The sequence below is a fragment of the Nerophis lumbriciformis genome, linkage group LG05 (assembly GCF_033978685.3).
Source record: "Nerophis lumbriciformis linkage group LG05, RoL_Nlum_v2.1, whole genome shotgun sequence".
In the NCBI taxonomy this organism is placed as follows: Eukaryota; Metazoa; Chordata; class Actinopteri; order Syngnathiformes; family Syngnathidae; genus Nerophis; species Nerophis lumbriciformis.
In genome coordinates this window covers 50,927,348-50,949,091 of record NC_084552.2, presented here as the reverse complement: position 1 = coordinate 50,949,091, position 21,744 = coordinate 50,927,348, and the positions used below count along the sequence as shown (strand labels likewise).

At 41.0% G+C, this 21,744-nt stretch overlaps 1 protein-coding gene across 4 annotated transcripts; it reads right to left on the bottom strand.

Moving 5' to 3' along the window:
• Positions 1 to 61: 61 nt before the first annotated feature.
• On the bottom strand, positions 62 to 21,744 carry pacsin2 (protein kinase C and casein kinase substrate in neurons 2). Of its 4 annotated transcripts, XM_061959531.1 has the most exons (12): positions 21,559 to 21,744; positions 10,561 to 10,635; positions 10,313 to 10,469; positions 7,830 to 8,065; positions 6,647 to 6,802; positions 6,404 to 6,579; positions 6,208 to 6,328; positions 5,983 to 6,030; positions 3,547 to 3,677; positions 2,787 to 2,945; positions 2,108 to 2,289; positions 62 to 1,157 (listed from the first exon to the last, which is right to left on the bottom strand). In XM_061959531.1, exons 2-12 carry the CDS (start codon positions 10,615 to 10,617, stop codon positions 1,048 to 1,050), a joined length of 1,533 nt encoding a protein of 510 aa, XP_061815515.1. In that variant the 5' UTR covers positions 10,618 to 10,635; positions 21,559 to 21,744; the 3' UTR covers positions 62 to 1,047. The 4 variants fall into 4 exon arrangements, with proteins under 4 accessions (XP_061815515.1, XP_061815517.1, XP_061815516.1 ...); XM_061959533.2 differs by lacking the exon at positions 2,787 to 2,945 and having other exon boundaries at positions 21,559 to 21,742; XM_061959532.2 differs by lacking the exon at positions 5,983 to 6,030 and having other exon boundaries at positions 21,559 to 21,738.

Here is a 21,744-nt window from a genome sequence, read left to right as displayed (position 1 = left end):
CAGGATGTCGTAAAAAAAATAAGTGAATACTTACTATGCTCCACAACACAAAGTCCACAGATTACTCCAGTAAATTCATTTATTATGTTGTGGGACAACATTTACAAACATTGAACTGTGCAAGTACAGCTGAAGCTGTGGCGGTGTATCCTGAAAACATGGCAAAAAACCTTAAACTTTGCATCACGGTTAAAATTCTTCAGTGAGTTAATCGACCCACAAATCAACCATAACTCACAACAAAACATTTGCAAAGGCTACGGAGCATTGCTATGTTTAAAATATCAGAAATTATTCACATATTATTTTTGAATTAATTAAATGAGCGTGGCCCCCATGCAAATTGAATCATAATAATCATCTTGGAAAATTAGAATCCTGTATTAAATGTTTGTACAAACTGATACTCAGCAGCATCTGAAGAGAACAGAAAAAACAATTATAAAGAGCATTATATATAAATTAACAATCATCAACTTATACCGATCTATAATTTCATAGCTTTAGTTGTGTTCTCGCACTAATACAAAACAACGCTGCGGTTTGACTGCTCGGCAAACAAAAATAGCTCCCGTAGCTTGGCACTTTAAAAAAAGGTGGCAGAATAAGCTTGAATATTCAGTGTTAAATGAAAAGTAAAAGAGGATCGCGTATGAATTAGGTCAGTGGTTGAATGTTTAACAGCTATTAAAATCAATGAGAAAATACAATCAGTGTGTTTACATTCAAGTGCAGTGCTAAAGGAAACCCACCTATTTGTTGTGGACCACATGAAGGCTCCTTATCAATTATCTCCGCCACGAACAGAAGCAAAATGGACCTAACGAGTCATGTGATCATCCCCCAGTCTTCCTATCAGTCAGAAGTCCATAGCGGCTTGCAGCCAACCAGCCAGACCCAGTGTTTATTGGTGGCTAACGTGTGCTGGCCATGTTTTTTTGTAACAGCTGAGTGTCTTTTAATGCCAACTTGACTCCATCTTGTGAGTCAATGCGAGGTCCTTTTAGCCACTCCTCTCACACACAAACGACTCGCTGAGCATCATTACTAGATGTCCTCCGCATAGTTGGCAGGATAAAGGCCGATCTGCCCTTCCTTGAGTCGGCCTTTGCACCAGCCCTGGTCGTCCTCCATGCCGATTTTGGTCAACTCGTCCCCTTCAGGACAAACAAACAGATGGGCCGTGTTTCAGTTTGCACACTTCCTTACCTACACTTTGCATGTTGAGGGCATACGTGTGGCAAAATGTAGGAGAAAAGGGAAACAAAAAAATTATTCACAATAAAAAAAGGAGAGAAGATGTGAGTAAGGGACATTTGCTTGTTGTAACTCAAAATAAACTTACATTCCTGTGGGGTTTTTCACCTCTGAATCCAATAATAACATTTTTTCCAAGATGGCGCCACTGTAGTGGCTGGCGGTGGCAGGAGCTCTGTGCTCTTGTATCAAGAGTTAGTGGGCAGCAGAGGGTGGAGTCGGCTCTCTTGGTTGCTTTGTTGGGTCTGCTCCTGTCTCTGGCCTTGCTCCCTCCACCCCAGCAGACAACGGCGTGGAACAACGCAGAGGCCACCACAGTGTATATGGGTGTTGAAATTATGTTTTTGTTTGGTTGCTTGTTTATGCATGGTGCAATCGTGTGTGCACAATGTATATTATTGGTAAAAAAAATGTTTTTGTTAGTTTTACTTTTGTAGCTGTAGTGAAAGTAACAGGAGTATGTTTTAGCATATAACTAGCAAATACATTAAATATAATATAGCTACAGCATGTTCACACAGACTAGAGATCAACCGATGTGGGGTTTTTTCAGGGCCGATACCAATTATTAGTAGTCAAGGAGGTCGATAACCCATATTTGGAGCCGATTTTTAATTTGTAGTAGAAGTTAGCTGAATAATTCTAGTATACATAAGTAAACAGCTGGACGAGGCTTTAAATTGTTTATAAAAATAATAATTTTTGGAAACTTCGGCCCTGTAGCAACATAATGTTTTATGCAGCGATAATTTTGTGGTTAATTTAGAACCAAACAACGACTTAGCCCTCAGGATGTAAGTATGCATTGTGCATTAGAAACACAAGGGAGGAGCTCAAACTACTCATGTACCTGCTTTGAAGCTCAGCTCATCCTGCTCCTGGCCCTCGTAGTCGTAAAGCGCTCGGACCGGCACGGAAATGACCGGAGAGGCTGGTTCGTCCTCGAATGGGTTGCCGTTCCCGTTTGCCGAGAAAGGGGCGGCGGTGGTCTCCTCGTCCGACCAGTCCGGCGTTCTCTCCATGCTACTTGCACTGGGCACACCAAAGAAAAGGGCACGTTAGGAGATGTTTTACAGATGGGAACATGCCAAGCCCCGAGGAATAGTGAGAAGCAATGTTAGACAACACGCAAAAAGCCGTCACGGTGCATCTTGAAGTAATCCGCTGAGCTGTTTAGAAGAAGAAATCATTCATGCTGAATAAAGAAAAAAAAACAAGCAAATAAAGCATTTCAATGCCACAAATAACACAAGAACAGTCTAGCAAAACAGGCAAGAGTAAAAAACAAAGCCACAAGCAGATCACTGAGGTGGTGATTGGAGCCTAAACTTTTGGTGGCCAGCAGAGGGAGCCACCTGAATGCACATTCAATAACTCCTGTCAGGAGAGGACACACACACACAAACCAGTTGCCACCTGAGACAGGGGAAGTTGGATGCAAGGAGGGAAGAGGACAGCACCAGCAGAGTCCACAAACCAAAACAACAGACAAGACAAGACACGCAGATGTTTATCTTCCGTTCACCAACGTTTTCACTTCTTCCTGTTTCACACTGATGTGGTTCCTCGTCTCCTCAACCTCATCATCATCCTCCACCACCACCTCCTCCTCCTCCTCTTCCACCTCTTCGTCGTCGTCTTCAAAAGGGTTGGAACCAGGGGGTGCAGCTTTAGGAGGCGCAGTGATGCTGATGGTGCGGGTGAGAGAGAGTGAGAGACAAGAGTTGTTGACACACACACACTCACTCACACATGACAACGGTTTTCCACGGCGGGAAAAGCTTACATTACTCTGACTCACTCCATCCAAACATAACTGAAGAAGCAGCTGACTGGCTCTCGGTGATCTCATTTTTTCCGCGCTACTTGTGACCAAAAAGCAAGCATTACACGGAGGAAATATCCTGCTGTTGCCTCCTATTGGTTTTGTGTGTAAACAACACCAGCACACAAGTTGCATCGTTTCTACCAACAAATGTGACAATTGGGGTTTATTCGGGTTGATTTTCAAGATAATTTGCGCTGCAATCCGTCTCCTGTTTGGACATTATCATAGTCCAGCGTGCAAAAGCCATGTTTCCACATTGCTTTTGGCTTGCTGTCAAGTATGTGCCAACAACTTCTTTCCCAACAAATTGTGACTGAATGTTTGCCGTCGCCAAGGAAACGGCCACGCAACTCAATGTCGCACCAGCAGCGGCGCGTTATGTAACCTTTCATGAGCATTCCTTCACGGGACGCTGCTGTGTATGCAGCAGAGATAAGCCAGAATAGCGAGCAAATGCATACCTGCTGCTACTCTTGAGAGGCTGAACGGGCTGGTCGGATCCAGTCTGACTGATGCCCGTCAGTGTCACGCCATCCGACGGCTTTTTCTTCTCCCGTCTGCTGAGGGTCCGGTTCAGGTCTATGGACCAGTCCTGTAACACAACGACAAAACAAAGCTAAACGTCTTGCTGTCGCTTCAAAACACAACATTCTGCAGGGAGGCGCAAGGCAACGACACACTCTTGTCAACAGAGGCACATAAAGATAATATAATAGTGCAACGAGGCTTGCAGAAAGAATCCGTCACCTGCTGAGTAAAAAAAAGAGGAATCTTTTTGCCACCAAAGTCAAATACAGTGAATGAACTCGATTTAGAGCATTTGATGTAATCATTTCACTTAAAGCAGAGCTGTCCAAACTTCTTCCATGGTGAGGGGAGCGTGTACTTTGATTGTTGTTTTTGTGAACATTCAACGTTATAGACAGCAAAGCATATTACTGATTCGTAATATTGGTAACAGCATTTCAACTTTTTCTTGTGATAATTTGTTGTTTGCTTTTTTTTATTTTCATTTAAGTGTGTTTTCAAAATATGCCGATCGTAAATCGAGCTGCAGTTCACACTTTGGACACCTCTGATTCAAAAGACAAGTATCGAAACACAACACAGCTACACCAGTGTACTTTGTGAGAAGGTTCATTCCACCAGAGCGGTGCCATCTGCGTCTCCAAGAAAGAAAATGTATAAATGCAAACTATGAAGGTATTTTTCAAGTTTTTATCTTTTTAAGCAAAGTGTCCGGCACATTGGTCTGATTGCATATTTATCATATACAATTTCAGATATAAATCCAAATTAGGGGTATCTCGATCTGATATCGATGTTGGGTGATATCAGCTTGCATCTAAAATATCCGATAATCTCCGATGCGATCAATCCTGCAGCGTGTTTACTTGTGCAAAGCCAGACAGCCAGTTAACATCTAAACGTCCTCCAATAAACACACAAGGTTGGTCTTTTCTTCTATTTTAGTTAAGTCATTTACAAAGGGTAAACATAGTCAACTATAGGCTACTAGGACTTAGCAGCTACACAACAGTTAAGCACACAATAGCACACAAGCTAGACATAAGTAATAAGTGTCCTTCATTGAACAATGTTGCAGTCTCAAATAATTATAGTTACATATTACTTACACATACAAAGTCACCAAGGCAGAAGCGTATTAGAAAGTATCCAGAAACAAACATGTCCACATCATTCGACACAATGCGTCATGAGCCCAACTTCATGAATTATTGTGACCACTAGGGTTTTTCATACTTAATATTGTTCTTTGAGTAATTTCAGTTGATCAAACATTTTGTAACATCCCACACTAAAAAAATAGTAAAAGTATGTACTATATGATCTGTGCTGATATTGCGTCTGATTAATATCAGCACTAATTCAAAACTACATTGAACACTGAAAAAAATTGCATTTGTTGCCTGTCGCCTCTTTTCAAAATAGGACTTAACCTTCAGAAATGTTTTATTTTTTACACATATGTGTTACTACTTATCAACTATGTTTTAGGTTTGTTTTCAAGAAGTGGCTTGCTGGTAAGAATACTTCCAGTACGAGGCACAAAAACATACAGGGCATTAGCCTAGCGCGAAGCTAACTGGAACTCAAAGGGTCGCCAAAAACAAGAAAGTCTAAGTGTAGCAATGTAGATGCGTAACTGTCGCTTAGAGTAAACCAACACAGAACATGACCGGGAGGAAGCAGTCATGTCGGTAAGTTTGTAAATACGCAATAACTTGGTGAAAAGCAACGCAATTGGCTCTTCTGGGAAAAAAATGGGCGAATATTCGGGGTTAATGGCCCAATTAAATGATAAATGATAAATGGGTTGTACTTGTATAGCGCTTTTCTACCTTCAAGGTACTCAAAGCGCTTTGACACTACTTCCACATTTACCCATTTACACACACATTCACACACTGATGGAGGGAGCTGCCATGCAAGGCGCTAACCAGCACCCATCAGGAGCAAGGGTGAAGTGTCTTGCTCAGGACACAACGGACATGACGAGGTTGGTACTAGGTGGGGATTGAACCAGGGACCCTCGGGTCGCGCACAGCCATTCTTCCACTGCGTTATATAGAACATCACGTTAAATTAGACCATGTTATATTGAACTTTGAATGTATTAGCATAAATGCTATATGGCAATATTTAATGTACTTTCTAGTTCTAAGCTAAGAACTCATTCCTGTTACTAAAATTAGTCATTTTCGGTTTAGGAACCTTGTGCAAAAATTAAATAAAGTTTTTAAACAAGCTAATGGCATCGCTTGGAATGACCTTAAAACACAAACAAAGCAAGTAAGGCGTGTTAGTGGGGGGAAAAGATAACCCCCCCCCAACATGGTTGCTGTGACAGCGCAGCCATCGCATGCAGGACTCACTACAATGGACCTTCTCTTAAAGGAGCGCGGGCAAGACCAGGCCAAGTTCTGGGGAAAAGAACATGATTAATGTGGGCTGTGGAGTTAGTTATAAGATAACATAAGGCTGCGGACGTAGCAATGATGGACAAAGTTGAGGGACACAACTGTTAATTCCCAGTACAGTGAGGATGCGGCTCTGTTAGGAAACTTTGCATGGTGGACATCTAAAGTACGTTTTCCAACCTCAAATTGGGGCCAGTTCATGGGCATGCCAGGTCCGTGATTGGATCGGAACCATTTCAGGTCCTCCTCTGCATCCGTGGCGGAAATGGTGTCTTCCAGCGTGTGGTAAATCGTCTGGAACCTATGAGGGGAATGTTATCAATTTATTTTGACTATTCACTGATCCCACTGGAGACGCAGCAGATGGACGCCTAACCTGTGATTGGTAGAGAGGTCCAAGTGCTGCTTCACCTCCAGGAGAAGCTCTTTAAAAAAGCGTATGCGTTTGTCTTCAAATTGCTGCCACTGCTCAAACACCTGCTCCATATTCTCCATGTACTGAGGGGTCAGCTTGTCCAGCTCCTCCAAGGACTTCTCATAGCGTTCTTTCGTCTGCCAGGAGAAGAAATGGATGAAGGCTAAGAAGTAAATGAGAGCCCGTTTAAAGCCATCTTCCTACCTTGTGCGCCTCCTGCTGGCATTTCTCCACCTTCTCCTGGAGCTTCTTCTGCGCCTCGGGATTGTTGTTGCTCTCAAGTTTGCTGTTGGTCTCCCTGCTGGCCGCCAGCTTCTCCTCCTTGCAGGCGGAATGGTACGACTTCTTCATGGTCTCCACCTGGGAATTTGACAACAATGTTATCATACCAGAGTCTTGTTCTTTATCGGAATTAACCAGACAAATCGCTCCACCAACTAAGAACAGCCATGCACCATCATCCACAGAATCGAGAAAGAGCCATCAATCTGTCAATCTTTTCGTGTCCGGTAAGGTTCCCCGTGTTGAGTAAAATTAAGCCGCAGGCTCTACTCCTGGTGGTGCCCTTTCGTCAATTCCTTTAAGTTTCAGCTTTGCAACCATACACCCCCCGGAACCCAAAGACTTTGGTTTACAGGACGCTGCCCGGCGGGTCATGGGTATAATGCCGCCGGATCGCTAGTTGGCATCGTTTATGGTCGGAATTACGACGTTATCTGATCGTCTTCGAACCTCCGACTCTCGTTCTTGATTAATGAAAACATTCTTGGCAAATGCTTTCGCTCTCGTCCGTCTTGGGCCGGTCCAAGAATTTCACCTCTAGCGGCACAATACGAATGCCCCCGGCAGTCCCTCTTAATCATGGCTTCAGTTCATGGAGAGCAAAACCCACAAAATACAACCGGAGTCCTATTCCATTATTCCTAGCTGGGGTTTTAAGGCGCTCCCGGCCTGCTTTGAACACTCCCGGATTTTTTCAAAAGTAAATATAAAGTATTTACAAAGTATATACAAAGTAATACATAACAGTATTATCAGGACATTGGCAATGTGATAGCAGCGATTGCGGCTACAGCAGATGTGGTCGGTCAAAACCCTTAGGCTTTCATCTACAGCGACAGCTTGTCATTTGCAGTTATTAAGCCTCATTTCCTGCCATCCATCAATAAATCACTCTGGCCACAAATCTCTATTGTTACAAGCTGGTCCCTCCTGGTGACATCACACATACACACACACACACAGGATATGAGACCTGCACGCCTGGAGGGGGAATGTCAGCAACTAAAAGCAGCAGCTTGTTACTGCATGTCGTCATGGTGTGACAACAAGTCAATCATGTGAACTGACATGGCTTGTTGATGCCTCACGTGAACATGAAACAAACCTCCTTCAGCTTCTTGGCCCAGGGCTTCTGCGCTTTCCGGAAGCCGTCCTCGGCCTCCTTGGTCTCTTTGAAGCCGCCGATCATTTGCTTGTGGTAGGCGTCTCGCTGCCAGTTCTTCAGTTTCTCAAAGTCCTCACTCATCAGCGATGCCTTCACCTCCATATGCAGCTCGCTCACCTTCTCAGCCTCCGTGCACAAAGACGACCACGCCCGCTCCAGCATGCCGTATTGAGGACCTGATAACAGTATTATCAGGACATTGGCAATATAGAACAACAGATTTTCCCCTGCATATATTATACAGCAGGGGTCATTGCAGCCCGCCACATATAGATTTAGTGCTATAGAAGGTGTTTCTTGTGTCATGCGTTTACACTGTGATCAAATACACGCGGTAAAAGTAAACTTTTCAGGTATGCGAGGCACCTCTACGAACCTTGGCAGTGGGCATTACCACCGCCATGAAAGGCAAGTTGTGGAAGCGTGCAGAACACCTCTGCAAGGATGCAGCCCAGCCTTTGACTACTGATAGTATGTCATTCGGTCACGCTTTACTACCCGGTTAAATACATAAACCAGTGGTGTCCAAAGTGGGACACAGGACTTTTTTTAAAAATACATAGAAATTGCTTTTTTTAAAAAGCAAAAATGAAATAATTAGGCAAAAAGTAATGTAACAAGAAAAAGACTCCATTCACGGACTATATTAGCATGTAGCCTGTAAAGGTGGTTGACGACCAGGGATGGCGATACAGTGAAACCTAAACCCTAACGATTACATACCCTCTGAGTGGAGGAGAAAAAAATGCCTGCTTAAGTCAACATCAAAATATACTTTTCTCAACATGATCTCTTGTCAACTACCGTATTTTTCGGACTATAAGTCGCAGTTTTTTTCATAGGTTGGCCGGGCTCCAGTGCGACTTATATATGTTTTTTTCCTTCTTTATTATGCATTTTCGGCAGGTGCGACTTATACTCCGAAAAATACGGTACTTGATTGTTGAAAGCCACAACATAATTACTGTCGAGTTAAACAGTGTTAAAAAGGGTACACTGTTCAGTGCAAAATTAGTTTAAAAATAAACGATGAATTCTAGATACATTTGTTTTTGTTTTTTTAGATAGGAGTAAAAAAAAATATAGTAATGTCGGCGAAATGGGTTAAGGGGGGAGGAGTATATTTATAGCTAGAATTCACTGAAATTATAGTATTTCTTATATATATATATATATACATATATATATATAGTACAGTACACAGTAATGAAAACACAGTTCTTCTACTAACTGTACTGGACTTGCTGCTTACTGTTAAAAAAAATAACGCTTACCTTTCACTAAGTGGCCTAGTGGTTAGAGTGTCCGCCCTGAGATCGGTAGGTTGTGAGTTCAAACCCCGGCCGAGTCATACCAAAGACTATAAAAATGGGACCCATTACCTCCCTGCTTGGCACTCAGCATCAAGGGTTGGAATTGGGGGTTAAATCACCAAAAATGATTCTCGGGCGCGGCACCGCTGCTGCCCACTGCTCTCCTCACCTCCCAGGGGGTGATCAAGGGGATGGGTCAAATGCAGAGGACAAAATCACCACACCTAGTGTGTGTGTGTGACAATCATTGGGACTTTAACTTTAACTTTAACTTTAACTTGAGTAGCCTTTGTTCTGCCATTTGAGTACTGGCGAGCGATCTCTGAATCCGGGAACATATCCTTCACGGATTTGTTGAAAACATCCGCAAATGAGAACAGGATGTTGCTTGCAAGGTGGCCCATAATACTGCGTTGCCGCCGCCTTGTGCTTCTCTGACCGTTCATGAGTGACTATATCCATTCGGCCACCATGTTACGGGTGATAGATAAACCTATGGATAACGGAGACATATATAATAGTCTCCTTTTCAGGTGAGAGGACGCTAAAGGCAGTTCCTTTAAGGCACGCCTCCAATATTGTTTGTCCGGCTGGAAATTTTGGACATTACTACTTGCCGTAGTTTTGAAGCAATGTATAATGGGAATCCGGATGTTGTGTGTCAGTGTATTAACGTGCCGGCTGGAATAAACACACGCTGAGAAATAGCTCTGTGCCTGCCTACTTTATGGGTTAAAGATAAACCTATGGATAACGGAGACATATATAATAGTCTCCTTTTCAGGTGAGAGACGACGCTAAAGGCAGTGCCTTTAAGGCACGGCCCAATATAGTTGTCCGGCTGGAAATCGGGAGAAATTCGGGAGAATGGTTGTCCCGGGAAATTTTCGGGAGAGGCACTGAAATTCAGGAGTCTCCCGGAAAATTCGGGAGGGTTGACAAGTATGGGTCTAAGTGTTAATCCTGATATTAAACGCTATTAAATCGCTACTTCGTTGATAGTGTTGACATCTTTTGTAAACAAGAGCTTTAAGAATGGGTTTGTCATCTCAAAAGTGGCTGTTGTCTGACAAAAAAAATGAAAGATTTCATTTAAAATGTACCGCCTACCTTTCTCTATGAGCTGCCGCCAGCGCTTTCCCCACTCAGTGAGTTGCTGAGCGTATGACTTCTCGATGCGTGCCCGCTCGTGGATGGAACTCATGAGGTCGTTGCACAGCCGGTTGCCGTCGTCGACGCGCTTCACAGTGCGCTTGTAGTTGCCCACCTGCAGAAAGTATGGTGGGTGGGGGTTAGGGGTGGTTTTGCATTGAAGAATTGATGTACGTTGATCCAACTTGGTAATGGCAGCCCCTCACCTCCCAGAAGCTGTCACTGGAGACGTCGATCATGGAATCGTCGTAAGAACCCGACATGGCTGACGTGAAAAGGGCCTGGACAAACGCACACACACAAATAATCTAAATGAGGGCTGCATCACTTCAACATTTTATTTTCCTATATTATTAGAGGATGTTATTATACAAGTGTGGATGTCATTCGCTGCATTAGTATGGTTGAGGTATCTTCTGTCAGGCTTCCGCTTCCTTGGAAACACAGACCTTCCTCTGTTTGCACCCCCTAACTCTTTCCCCTCTCATGTCCATCAACTTCACCCCCCAAACAGTCCCTCTTTATTCCTACTCTCCCATTTTACCAACTATATTATTTAAATCTCAAATCTCAATTATTTAGAAGTCAGCTTCTGCTGTTAGTGTTTTTTACAGTTTTAATAACAATTTAGAAAAAAACACTGCAACAGAAAACTGATGCTCACTTGTGATTTGATCACACAAACATGATGATGCATTCATGTCATGCCAACATGGAGCGCAGCCTCTTTCCGGAGAGGATAGAGGAGTGTGTTGGTGTGTGTGTGTGGGTGATGATCAAATGGTCAGTGGCCCGTTGCTTGTAGACGAGCCCGGACAGAGGGTCTTATTGTGGCCATGGCAGCACATGAACAAATCCTCCTTATACTGTAAATCAGGGGTTTCAACCAGCCCCGCTTCTAATGTATACAGCACAGGACAATCATGAGTAATCTTAATGATGACTGATTAACATATAGCCAATGACATTGTAAGAAACACAGATAAAGAAAATAACTGCTGTGTGACGTTGACTGTGCATCAAAGGGACATTAATTATGCATATTTAAAAGTCTTCATTTTACAAACAATTAAGACAAAAGTGTCTTGAAAGTTAGTGAAGACTTTGAACACCTGATCCTAACATCAGAAAAACCTGTTTAAAATACTCCATTTGTCTCGTATCATTGTCAAATTTGAAATGGGGCTAAAGATATGGCTCGTGTGCGTTTTCTAGTCCATACCACGTTATTTCTTATGTTTCTGAAAAAAAAAAATAGGCAAAGACCTAAAAAGAAATAATTTTCAATTTATTAAAACTCATTCCTCTGTGTCAGTACCACTTAGACCCATTCTGACTGCTGTGGATAAACATTCAGCTTGTTTGCTTTCAAAAGAGCCTGAAGCCACGTCTCTACTCCAAATGATTCATCATGTTTATTTTGGGGATTACTTTTTTTTAGGTTGAACGCTAAGGGTTACATTGCAACATGGTTGCACGATAAATATCAGGTAGATATGAGGAATTATGACATCATACCTTTAGCGCTCCTTTTCTCCTACCTGTGCCGTACTATAAACGGCCTATTGTAAAGTCCCCCTGGGCTCACAGTGTAAACATACATGGCGTCTATCGTATGCAACGTCTTCACTGTTTCAGAAGAAGACATTCCGCGTGCTATTAGCACCAAATGTTTTGCAAACATTTTGCGAGGAGAAAATAAAAAACATCGAGCCTCAAAACAGTTTCCTGAAACGCCAGCATAGCTACGAGACTGTTTTGAAAGCCTACGAAACTGGCCGCAAAGACTGGTGAGCACAAACTACTGGTAAATCTAAATTTAAAACATTATAGATATAAATAAGTTATTGGTCTTGAGTAGCGGGAAATTGTCTGTATTAGTATTGGCTTAAGAAAAAAGACTCATCTGTCAAAGGTTTGACAAAAAAACACAGCTTGAAATAATATACACAAGACACACACAATGAATTGTGAGTAGGCCATTGTGGAGGGCTACTCAATTCTTGTGGACAGCTCTGATCCAATCAATGGAGGAACACGACTTGACCCACAAATGCAAACAACAGTGTTGACACAGCGACTCAGTCTGAAGTCCATAAAGTGAGCATGCAGTTCTGCACAAGCGAAAAAAGAACAAAAAACCAGAATGAATTTCCAGGACGCCAGCTGTTACTACCCTAAATCACATCAAGGTTGCGCTTTCTCTCAAAAATTGGCTGACCAACACTTCTTAGATTACCAGATTAGAAATGACGTAATCAAACACAAACAATGATGTCCACTAGAGGCCTACTAGACTTGAGTGTCCTAAGCCTGATGGAATTTTAACCGACTTTGGCCTCAAGATCCACCACGGAATGCCGAGAGAGTTCCCACACTGCTGTGAACTTTGGCTCCGAAAAAAGTCAGGACTTTGTTTATAAATTGAGGATGAGTCGAGGCAGCTGGGATCAACACGACGTTGATCCATTTTAAAGCAGGTTTGACTGATATGCATCTCATACTGCGTACATCGTCACAACTATCACTCAACTATTTGTCAGAGAGACAGTTTCAACTTGGCAAAACACTAACAATAGAACCTTCACGCTGCAGTTGATGAGCTTATGAGCGCCGGGCCCGAGGCTGCTTTAATGTTTACGCGTGCTTCCAAGCGGAGATGGCCCGTGAGGTCACGTGCCGTGCACCCACGTAAATCACACATGCTTTGGGGAAAGGTAAATCAAACCGCAGAGACGTGGATAAGAGAGGAGGGTGGGGAACAATGTTATTAGAACCAATATGGTTGCCAGGTTAGAAGAAAACGATGGGCGTGAACAACACATTTCTGTGTTTTTAGGGCAGTGATTCCCAACCACTGTGCCGCAGCTTATTAGTGATCATCAGGTGTGCCACAGAAAATCCTCCAATTTCACCTATTGGTCTGTAGCTGAATTTAAACTAAGAATGTAACGGTAAATGGTATAATGATAAACCGCGGTAGAATTCCCGCCCGTGAGTAATACCGTTTAAATGTTTAATTACCGAAAATACTTAATTTATTATTGCATTTTAGGCAACACTGCTTGCTTCCTGGAAACTGATTTACAGCAGCGCTGACGCATACGCACTAGCGTTGTTTGGCTTGAAATTCATGGCGGAACACAACTACACAGACTTTGCTCCGGAAACATGCAGCAGGCTATGTGTTGTGAACGTTGCCACAACTTGTTTATAAAGTCTTTAGTTTGTTTACTGGGATGCTCACTTGTCCTTTATTTAACTGCAAACTTTATCGGTGTTCAAAAAACATAAATACTAGCTATAATGTTTAGTAATCTCATCGAATTGAACTCAGACTGTGAAGATTGTGTATTCGATGTGAGGTGTCACTCCTGTTTATATTGTTGGCCAAATTGTTGCACTGAACCACAAGGAGGAGTTGTTAGAGAAGAACAAAGCTTGTTTATTTGACTTTATCCCAAAGAGACAAGCGGTAGAAAATGGATGGATGGATGGATGGATGGATCTTTACTAGCCAAAGTGGTTTGAGATTTATATTGATATCAAAAAGTAAACACCATGTTTTTTTTATATTACTTGTGTTTTTTGTTTTTTTTAATCATTTTTAAAGGTATTACTTTAAAAACCATTAATGTGATAGAGCCTTTTGTTATGGTAAATAGTAAAAGCGCTTTCCTACCTTCAAGGTACTCAAAGTGCTTTAACACTATTTCCACATTCACCCATTCACACACTGATAGCGGGAACTGCCATGCAAGGCCCTAATCATGACCCATCAGGAGCAAGGGTGAAGTGTCTTGCCCAAAGACACAACGGACGTGACTAGGGTGGTGAAAACCGGGAATCGGCACGGCCGATCTACCAACCGAGCCAGGCCGTCCCCCTTTTGATGTTTTATTGTGTGTAGTTAATTCCTATACAACTATTTCTGCTCAAACTCTTAACGGATTTGTCCCGATACTGAATCTACATGTACATATGAACGTACATAATTTTTTTTAAAATACCTCCCTCTATCAAAATTTAATAGAGATAAAGGCATCATGTAATGAGAAAAAGATGACATGTTGATACCATTATTGAACAAAAAAAACAAATATCTGTCTTTAAATATATGGATAACGTTTATCTACAGCCTTTTTATTAGACATTACAAATTACACGATGGCGTTGCGTTCACACTCCACCCCAACTATGTTTTACCTAACATAATCAATAATAGTGATTTAAATATTGATACAAATAATCTTAATTATTATTTTAGCCATAATTGTGCAGCCCTAGGTATAAGACTAGATCTCATACATGAACACTATTTTTATATAAATGGACAAAACGTGCAGTTATGCCTTAAGGCCATCAGGTGCCATCATTCAAAATCTTACATTGGTTTTTATTTTTGTATCTCTTGTGTCCATAAAGTGTTATCTTGCACAATTTTCACATTTATTTTATATATGTTTTTTTTCTGTCATATTACTTTGTTTATGTTTTGTTGCTTCCATATGCACATTCAATTTGTACTTGAGGTCCATGAAACAGTGTTTTATATACCATAATGTTTCTTCTACAAAGGAAATCATGTTAAAAGTGTTTGTGTTTTTGAATAAAACTTGGTTAAAATATTTCAGTATAAGTACTTTTTGAAAATTTTTAGCACATTTAATAATACCGCGATAATAATGATAACCGTGATCATTTTGGTCACAATAATCGTGACAAGAAATGTTCATACCGTGACATTCCTCATCAAAACTAAAATGTTGTCGAAGTTGCTTTTATCAGACGAGAACATCAACATAGGGCTTAGCGATTTATTGAAAAATAATCGAAACCAACATTTAGAGCTTTGGACCGACAGAAAACTGCCTTGTCGATTATTTTGATTTTTTTTCCGCATTTGTGATTCACTCTCTACTTTTGCACAATCCCCTCTAAATACAGAACTGACAGTGTCATTACACAACAGGAAGCCAGGTGTCACAAAGCATGATGGCTGCCAGAAACCAAGCAGAAGACTAAGTAGCAGCTAAGTAACAATGTCCCAACCAGTCTGCTACACAGAAGCGTCATGAAGGAAAACTGTAACACTGAGACAAAAGTACAATGTGAGCAGCACACTTTAGCTATGATAAGGATGGGGTCGACCAAAAAGTAGAGTAGCAGTTGAGAGCGGAATATTCATGCATTAACCGAAATCGAGGTAAAAGTTTAAATTAGGGATGTAATGATAAACTGTATTAATGATAACCGTGATAAAACTACCGACAGTTAGTATTACAGTATTCAATTAAAATTATGGCAAAACCATGATTGATAACTGCACTTTGATAAACTTATGGATCGACTAGGGTTAGCTTACTAGCTAGATTAAATGCTAACATGAACGCGAGACATTAACGTCTTTCCTAATTAAAAAACGTCAAAACCCAATCTAAACTCTTAAAAACACGTTACTGTCTGAACGACTAAGATATTCACATTGAACATAAAGGAGGCGGGGTCTTAGCACAAAATAATTGATTTATACTCGACACAGAGGGAGAAGTCTTTAACAGGAAGTGAACTCGCGTGACATCACATAAACCAGAAGTTAGGCAAAGTGAACAACCAATTTGCATTTATTACTAAAACATTCTAAAATGTTCACAAAATGTAATGGAAGATGATAAACATATTTTAACATTTATAATCTGGCTTTTATGAAGCCAGAACAATATTTAATGTTTCTTCTGCCAACAAAGTAAATTATGCCTGTTTATTTTAGGTTTGTTTCTTTTAAACAAAACTTGGTTAAAAGTTTTCAGTGTGTGTGTATACTGTAAGTACTTTGTGAGCATGTTCAACGATACCGCAATAATAATGATAACTGTGATCATTTTGGTCACTATAACCGTGATACTACATTTTTATATCATTACATCCGTAAGTTAATCATAAGATCTAGACTTTTGCCATACATGCCCAGCCTTACATCAACATTGAGCTGGCAGAAGGGATTGGAGGGGAGGAGCGAGCCGGCGTAGCATACACTGGCTCCACAATGCAGCCTGCAGCATCATAGTCCAGGCGTTTTATTATTGTGTCAAAAAGAGACATTTTAAAGATCATCACAAATATGTATAAATGTTATTCGCGTGTTGTCCTGAAACATAACCTCCGTGAATTGTGGGGCTCTACAGTATTCGTTGTATTCACAAGACTTATTTTTTACTTGTTTACTTCCGGTGAAGGAAGTGGGGGTCCACCGAACCAATATGGCTACTGTACAGCAAACAGTGTGCGAACTATCCAAGTACGCAAGCGGCCTAGATATTACTGCTAGAAGCAAATACCAGCAAAACATTTTTATTTTTTTTTATCAAAAAAAGATTTGTCGAGTGATTTCAAGGATTATCGTTGATCGCGTTCCTAGACATGTCAAACTATCTAGTCCAGATGTCATTCTACGCGACAAAACAAATGAAAACTTGGAAACGCATGGAGGCCTGCAACTTCTTTGTGAGGCTGGGTCAAAGAAATTGGAACCAAGACTCTCCTGGATAAATCATGCATAATTTTTTTCCCAGGTAAGGTTGCATTTCATGATTTAATGTTGCGTCTTGCGAGAACGCGTCCTTGTAAACAAACTGCAGGTAGCACTCTGTTTTTCATTTTACCATTATGTAAACCACTCATAAAAATAATCGGAGATACTACTGAAGACCTGGCTGGTTGTGAAAGAAGATGAGGAAGTGATCACAACTCACAGCTAGGGTCAGTTCCGCCATGTTGCCTTGTTACGAGTCGTTACGAGTATGCACTGTTTTTCCCGTCTTCATCAAAATATAACTATACATCTCAACATTGTGCATGTACTGAACGCTTCATTTTTGATTGCTGCTTTTGGTAAAAGCTTAACTCGTTTAGGTTTTGCTCACATTCGCTTTCAATTAATTTTGACTTGCCGAGTTGGTGGTTTGCGAAAGATTCGTAGCAAAAACAAGATAAAATACAAATATTATCAAGACAACAGTTAAATGGGAAATGCTAAACATTAAAAGTATATCAAACAAACCTTTAACAAAGTGATCACTGTAAATTAGTGCGTTACTCACTTTGTAAACTCTTGCACTCTTTCATTTTTACCTCTTAAAGATCTCTGAAGAAACATGTATCCTTTTCGCAATTTGAATGGTTCCAACAGCCTAAAACAAGGCAAGCATAGGTCCATTTTTCTTAGATAAAGGCGGCTTTGACAACAGACGCTCGCTTGACCACCACTTCGAACCTTGCATATCTAATGAGCTTGACGTGAAGTCAGGTGAATACAACCTGTTGTGACAGGCAGAACAATTCAATGTTCTTCTAGTAACTGACAGTAGGTACATCATTCATTATTGTATCCACCTGTTGCCATTCACACAACATATTTGCTTGGTGGTTTGATTTTTCTAATGTGAAACATGTGCCTTGGCTCCATTAAGGTCAAGAAAGGCTGTTTTAGGGCCTTCGTAAACCAGTTTGGTTCACTGAGGCCCAATCAGGAAATGGTCCATTTCTTTAGGGATTCAAAACCAGGCAAACACTCTAAGTCATCAGTCAGGGTAGTTCCAGAATAAGCGTTACACAACAAGCAGCCCTGATCACGTGTAAGAGGAAGTTCTGTTTCCACTTCCTGCTTTTGTCGCTTAATAAGTTGCCGAGCCCATCAATCCCTCCTGTGCTTTCTCAGCGGGACGTCGCAGAGACCCGAGCAAGCGCCGACAGAACGAACGAAAGCATGCACTGGAGCGCAAGGTCGTGCCCTTGAGTTTGTGCCCCCTGTGCCGTCCTCATGTGGGCCCAACAGCTGTAGGAGCGAGGACAATATGGTGGGCTCTGCTACAAAAAACACAAAGGCATTTGTTCCACAGGTTCAAGCACTTTCCACTGCGCTCGCCAGAAGCTTATAGAAGAACATAATGGAGGGAAACTGAGAGTTGCATGGCGGAGTACGGGACAGACAGCCTGCACTCTTTTTCCTGGGGAAGCCCCTGTTCGCGCAGTGATGCGTTCAATGACCTGTCAGACACTTTCTGGCGTTGCAGTTCATGGATTCACACATTAGTCACTCCCTAAGAATGCATTTCCACACGTACACACAGAAGCAGTATTAAAGGATTGGAATACCCTCTCTAAAGTTAGCAAGATGAAGTCAAATTACATTTAAAACATCAGGAAAGAATACTACCTTATAGAATGTCAATACGCGGAGTAAAATTGTGGAATATCTTGAGCAAGGAAATCAAACAATGTACTAATATCCTCTGAGACCCAGTGTCTTCAGCAGTGGATAGTGGTTACAAATATGGAAAAAAAAAGTACCCTAATATGGAGAGCACAAATGTCCACTGCAGAGGACTCTGGCTCTCAAGGATTTCAACCAAGTTAGGTAACAGTACAAGCATACCGACGTGTACAAGGTATATGGAAGGCAAATGCTGTATGATATGTTTCTTGAATACATTTTTTTATCATTCAATAAGGAAATCCGAGACTAATTTATTTGTATAGCCCTTTAAAAAAAGAGCTAATCCAAGACAAGTATAAAAATAACTTAAATAACTCAAATGACCAGGGCTCAAAAACAAAAACACACAATTAAATCAAGTGATAAAAAAAAAATTATTAAAATGATATTCAAATAGTCCTAATAAGGTGTCATTTATTACATTCTGGATGTATGTATTTACTTATTTCCAGTTAGTTGTATCTGTTATAGTTTAGAAAATGTAAATACAATAACAGCTGGAGCAGGGGTAGGATTAAATAAACGAGTTCCTCCTACTCTGTACTTCTGTACGTACTAACACACTTTAGCTTTGTGTGTTGATTTTGTGTGTTGATAGCTAATGTTAGCGATATGTCTTGCTAACATTAGCTATCGCTGAATGTGTAGCATCTCGTAACAACATGACTGTGAATAGTTAGCTGCATTTCGTGGACTGCTTTTGTGTGTGTGTGTGTGTGTGTGTGTGTGTGTGTGTGTGTGTGTGTGTGTGTGTGTGTGTGTGTGTGTGCGCTTGCACTCCCTGCATGTGGTGTTTTAGTTTTGTCGTCTGTCAATACATGGTGTAATGGTATGTACGCAATATGTATTATATATTGCTTATTTTTTTGTTTTTTTTTGTTGTGTTTTACTTTTGTAGCTGCATGTGAAATAGAAATGGCACTGCTGAAATAGCAGCGGGTTGCATCAGTTCTGTACTCTTAAGTCCTTTGTGTTCTTTAATTTTCCCTCTTGTTTACATGTGTTTCAGCCTTATTTTTGTGGACTTTTCCAATCTGTACTGCAACCACATAATTTCCATTCCCATGGTGGGATAAATAAAAGTCTATCCTATCCTATGTGTGGAAAAGACAGCTTCGACGCCAAACAAATTCCTCGGGCGACGAGCAATTATTAATCAATGTACTTACAGGTTATATCAAACTTCAAAAAGTATTTTATTGTCAATGTTTTCCATACGCACAAGACATATGGAAGAATCGCGATACCACCTTCTACGTATAGTCTAGATATAATTAGTGATTGTAAAAGATATAGACATTTGAAATATGTACATGTTCTGTTAAACCACCAACTGTAACATAAGCTACCCAGTGGAGTTCTAGTTGTATTATTGGTTGAAAACTGTGTTTTTCAACCTTTTTTGAGCCAAGGCACATTTTTTTGTTGAAAAAATCCGGAGACACACCACCAGCAGAAATGATTAAAAAATGAAACTCAGTTGACAGTAAAAAGTCGTTGTCGCAATTGATGGATATGAATTCAAACCATAACCAAGCATGCATCACTATAGCTCTTGTCTCAAAGTACCGTAGGTGTACTGTCACATCACGCCGTGACTTATTTTGAGTTTTTTGCTGTTTTCCTGTGTGTAGTGTTTTAGTTCTTGTCTTGCGCTCCTATTTTGGTGGCTTTTTCTCTTTTTTTGGTATTTTCCTGTAGCAGTTTCATGTCTTCCTTTGAGCGATATTTCCCGCATCTACTTTGTTTTAGCAATCAAGAATATTGATTGTTGTTTTTATCCTTCTTTGTGTGGACATTGTTGATTGTCATGTCATGTTCAGATGTACTTTGTGGACGCCGTCTTTGCTCCACAGTAAGTCTTTGCTGTCGTCCAGCATTCTGTTTTTGTTTACTTTGTAGCCAGTTCAGTTTTAGTTTCGTTCTGCATAGCCTTCCCTAAGCTTCAATGCCTTTTCTTAGGGGCACTCACCTTTTGTTTATTTTTGGTTTAAGCATTAGATACCTTTTTACCTGCACACTGCCTCCTGCTGTTTCCGACATCTACAGAGCTATTAGCTACCGGCTGCCACCTACTGATATGGAAGAGTATTACATGGTTACTCTGCCGAGTTCTAGACAGCACCGACACTCAACAACAACACATCATTTGCAGACTATAATTACTGGTTTGCAAAAATATCTTTAACCCAAATAGGTGAAACTAGATAATCTCCCACGGCACACCAGACTGTATCACACTAGTGTGCGCCGCGGCACAAAACACTGGTTTAAAAAATGTAACTGAGCAAAATTGCAAGTTGCATTTTAAGGTAAACCAAAAAAAATGACCAAGATTCGTCCTTGTGGGTGGAAATGTGCAGCTTCCAGAAAAAAGGAAGCATGAATCTTTCACTACTGCTATGACAAAACAACACCATGGACACACTAGTACAACTTCAAATTATATTTATCTGACAGCCTCAATTATATTTGATGGTTATTATGTTTATATTTTGATTGTGCAGGTGTGCCTAATGTTGTGTCCCACACGGTGACAGGACACGACCAGGAGGTGGTTTGTGGAAACCTGCCACGCCCTTCACCGCTATAAACTAAATTGACTCAATTAGTATCCTATATTAATATTTATATTATTCACTCATATTACCTTTAACGCCATTTCTGATGTCAGAATATTCCACTGTATTGTGTTGGTATTGTGGACCTTTCAGCGGCCTGTATCCAATTTATCGTCAGAGTTGCGATACAACTTTTGTAAAAATCAACATTTGAATTCAGTGAGAGGTTATTTTAAGAAATAAAAAGCCTACAAAGCATATTTTCGAAACTTTATCGTTAGCCCTGCCCTCCCTACTGCTAGCAACCTAGCTTGAGATGTAGAAAGAAAAGTTAAAATACACCAAATAAACACGTGTTGCGTTCTTACCTTGGACGGGTTCACTCAAACCGATGATTTTATGTCTAATTTGGAGGTTGTTTTATTGCTGCCCTGTATTAGAACGTTTTCCACCGTTGTTCAAAGAAAGAGGCTGGAGTACCATCGATCGACTGACTGACCGACGCCGCCGTCAGTTGCGCCACAGTGTCTCACAGCGATATCCGGTTGCATCTT

Coding starts and splice junctions, on each gene's coding strand:
- pacsin2 (XM_061959531.1), bottom strand. CDS start 10,617: ATGTCGGGTTCTTACGACGATTCCATGATCGACGTCTCCAGTGACAGC. Junction 6,803..7,829: donor GGGCCAAGAAGCTGAAGGAG/GTTTGTTTCATG, acceptor TCAAATTCCCAG/GTGGAGACCATGAAGAAGTC. Junction 3,678..5,982: donor TTAAGAGAAGGTCCATTGTA/GTGAGTCCTGCA, acceptor GTTGTGTTACAG/GACTGGTCCATAGACCTGAA.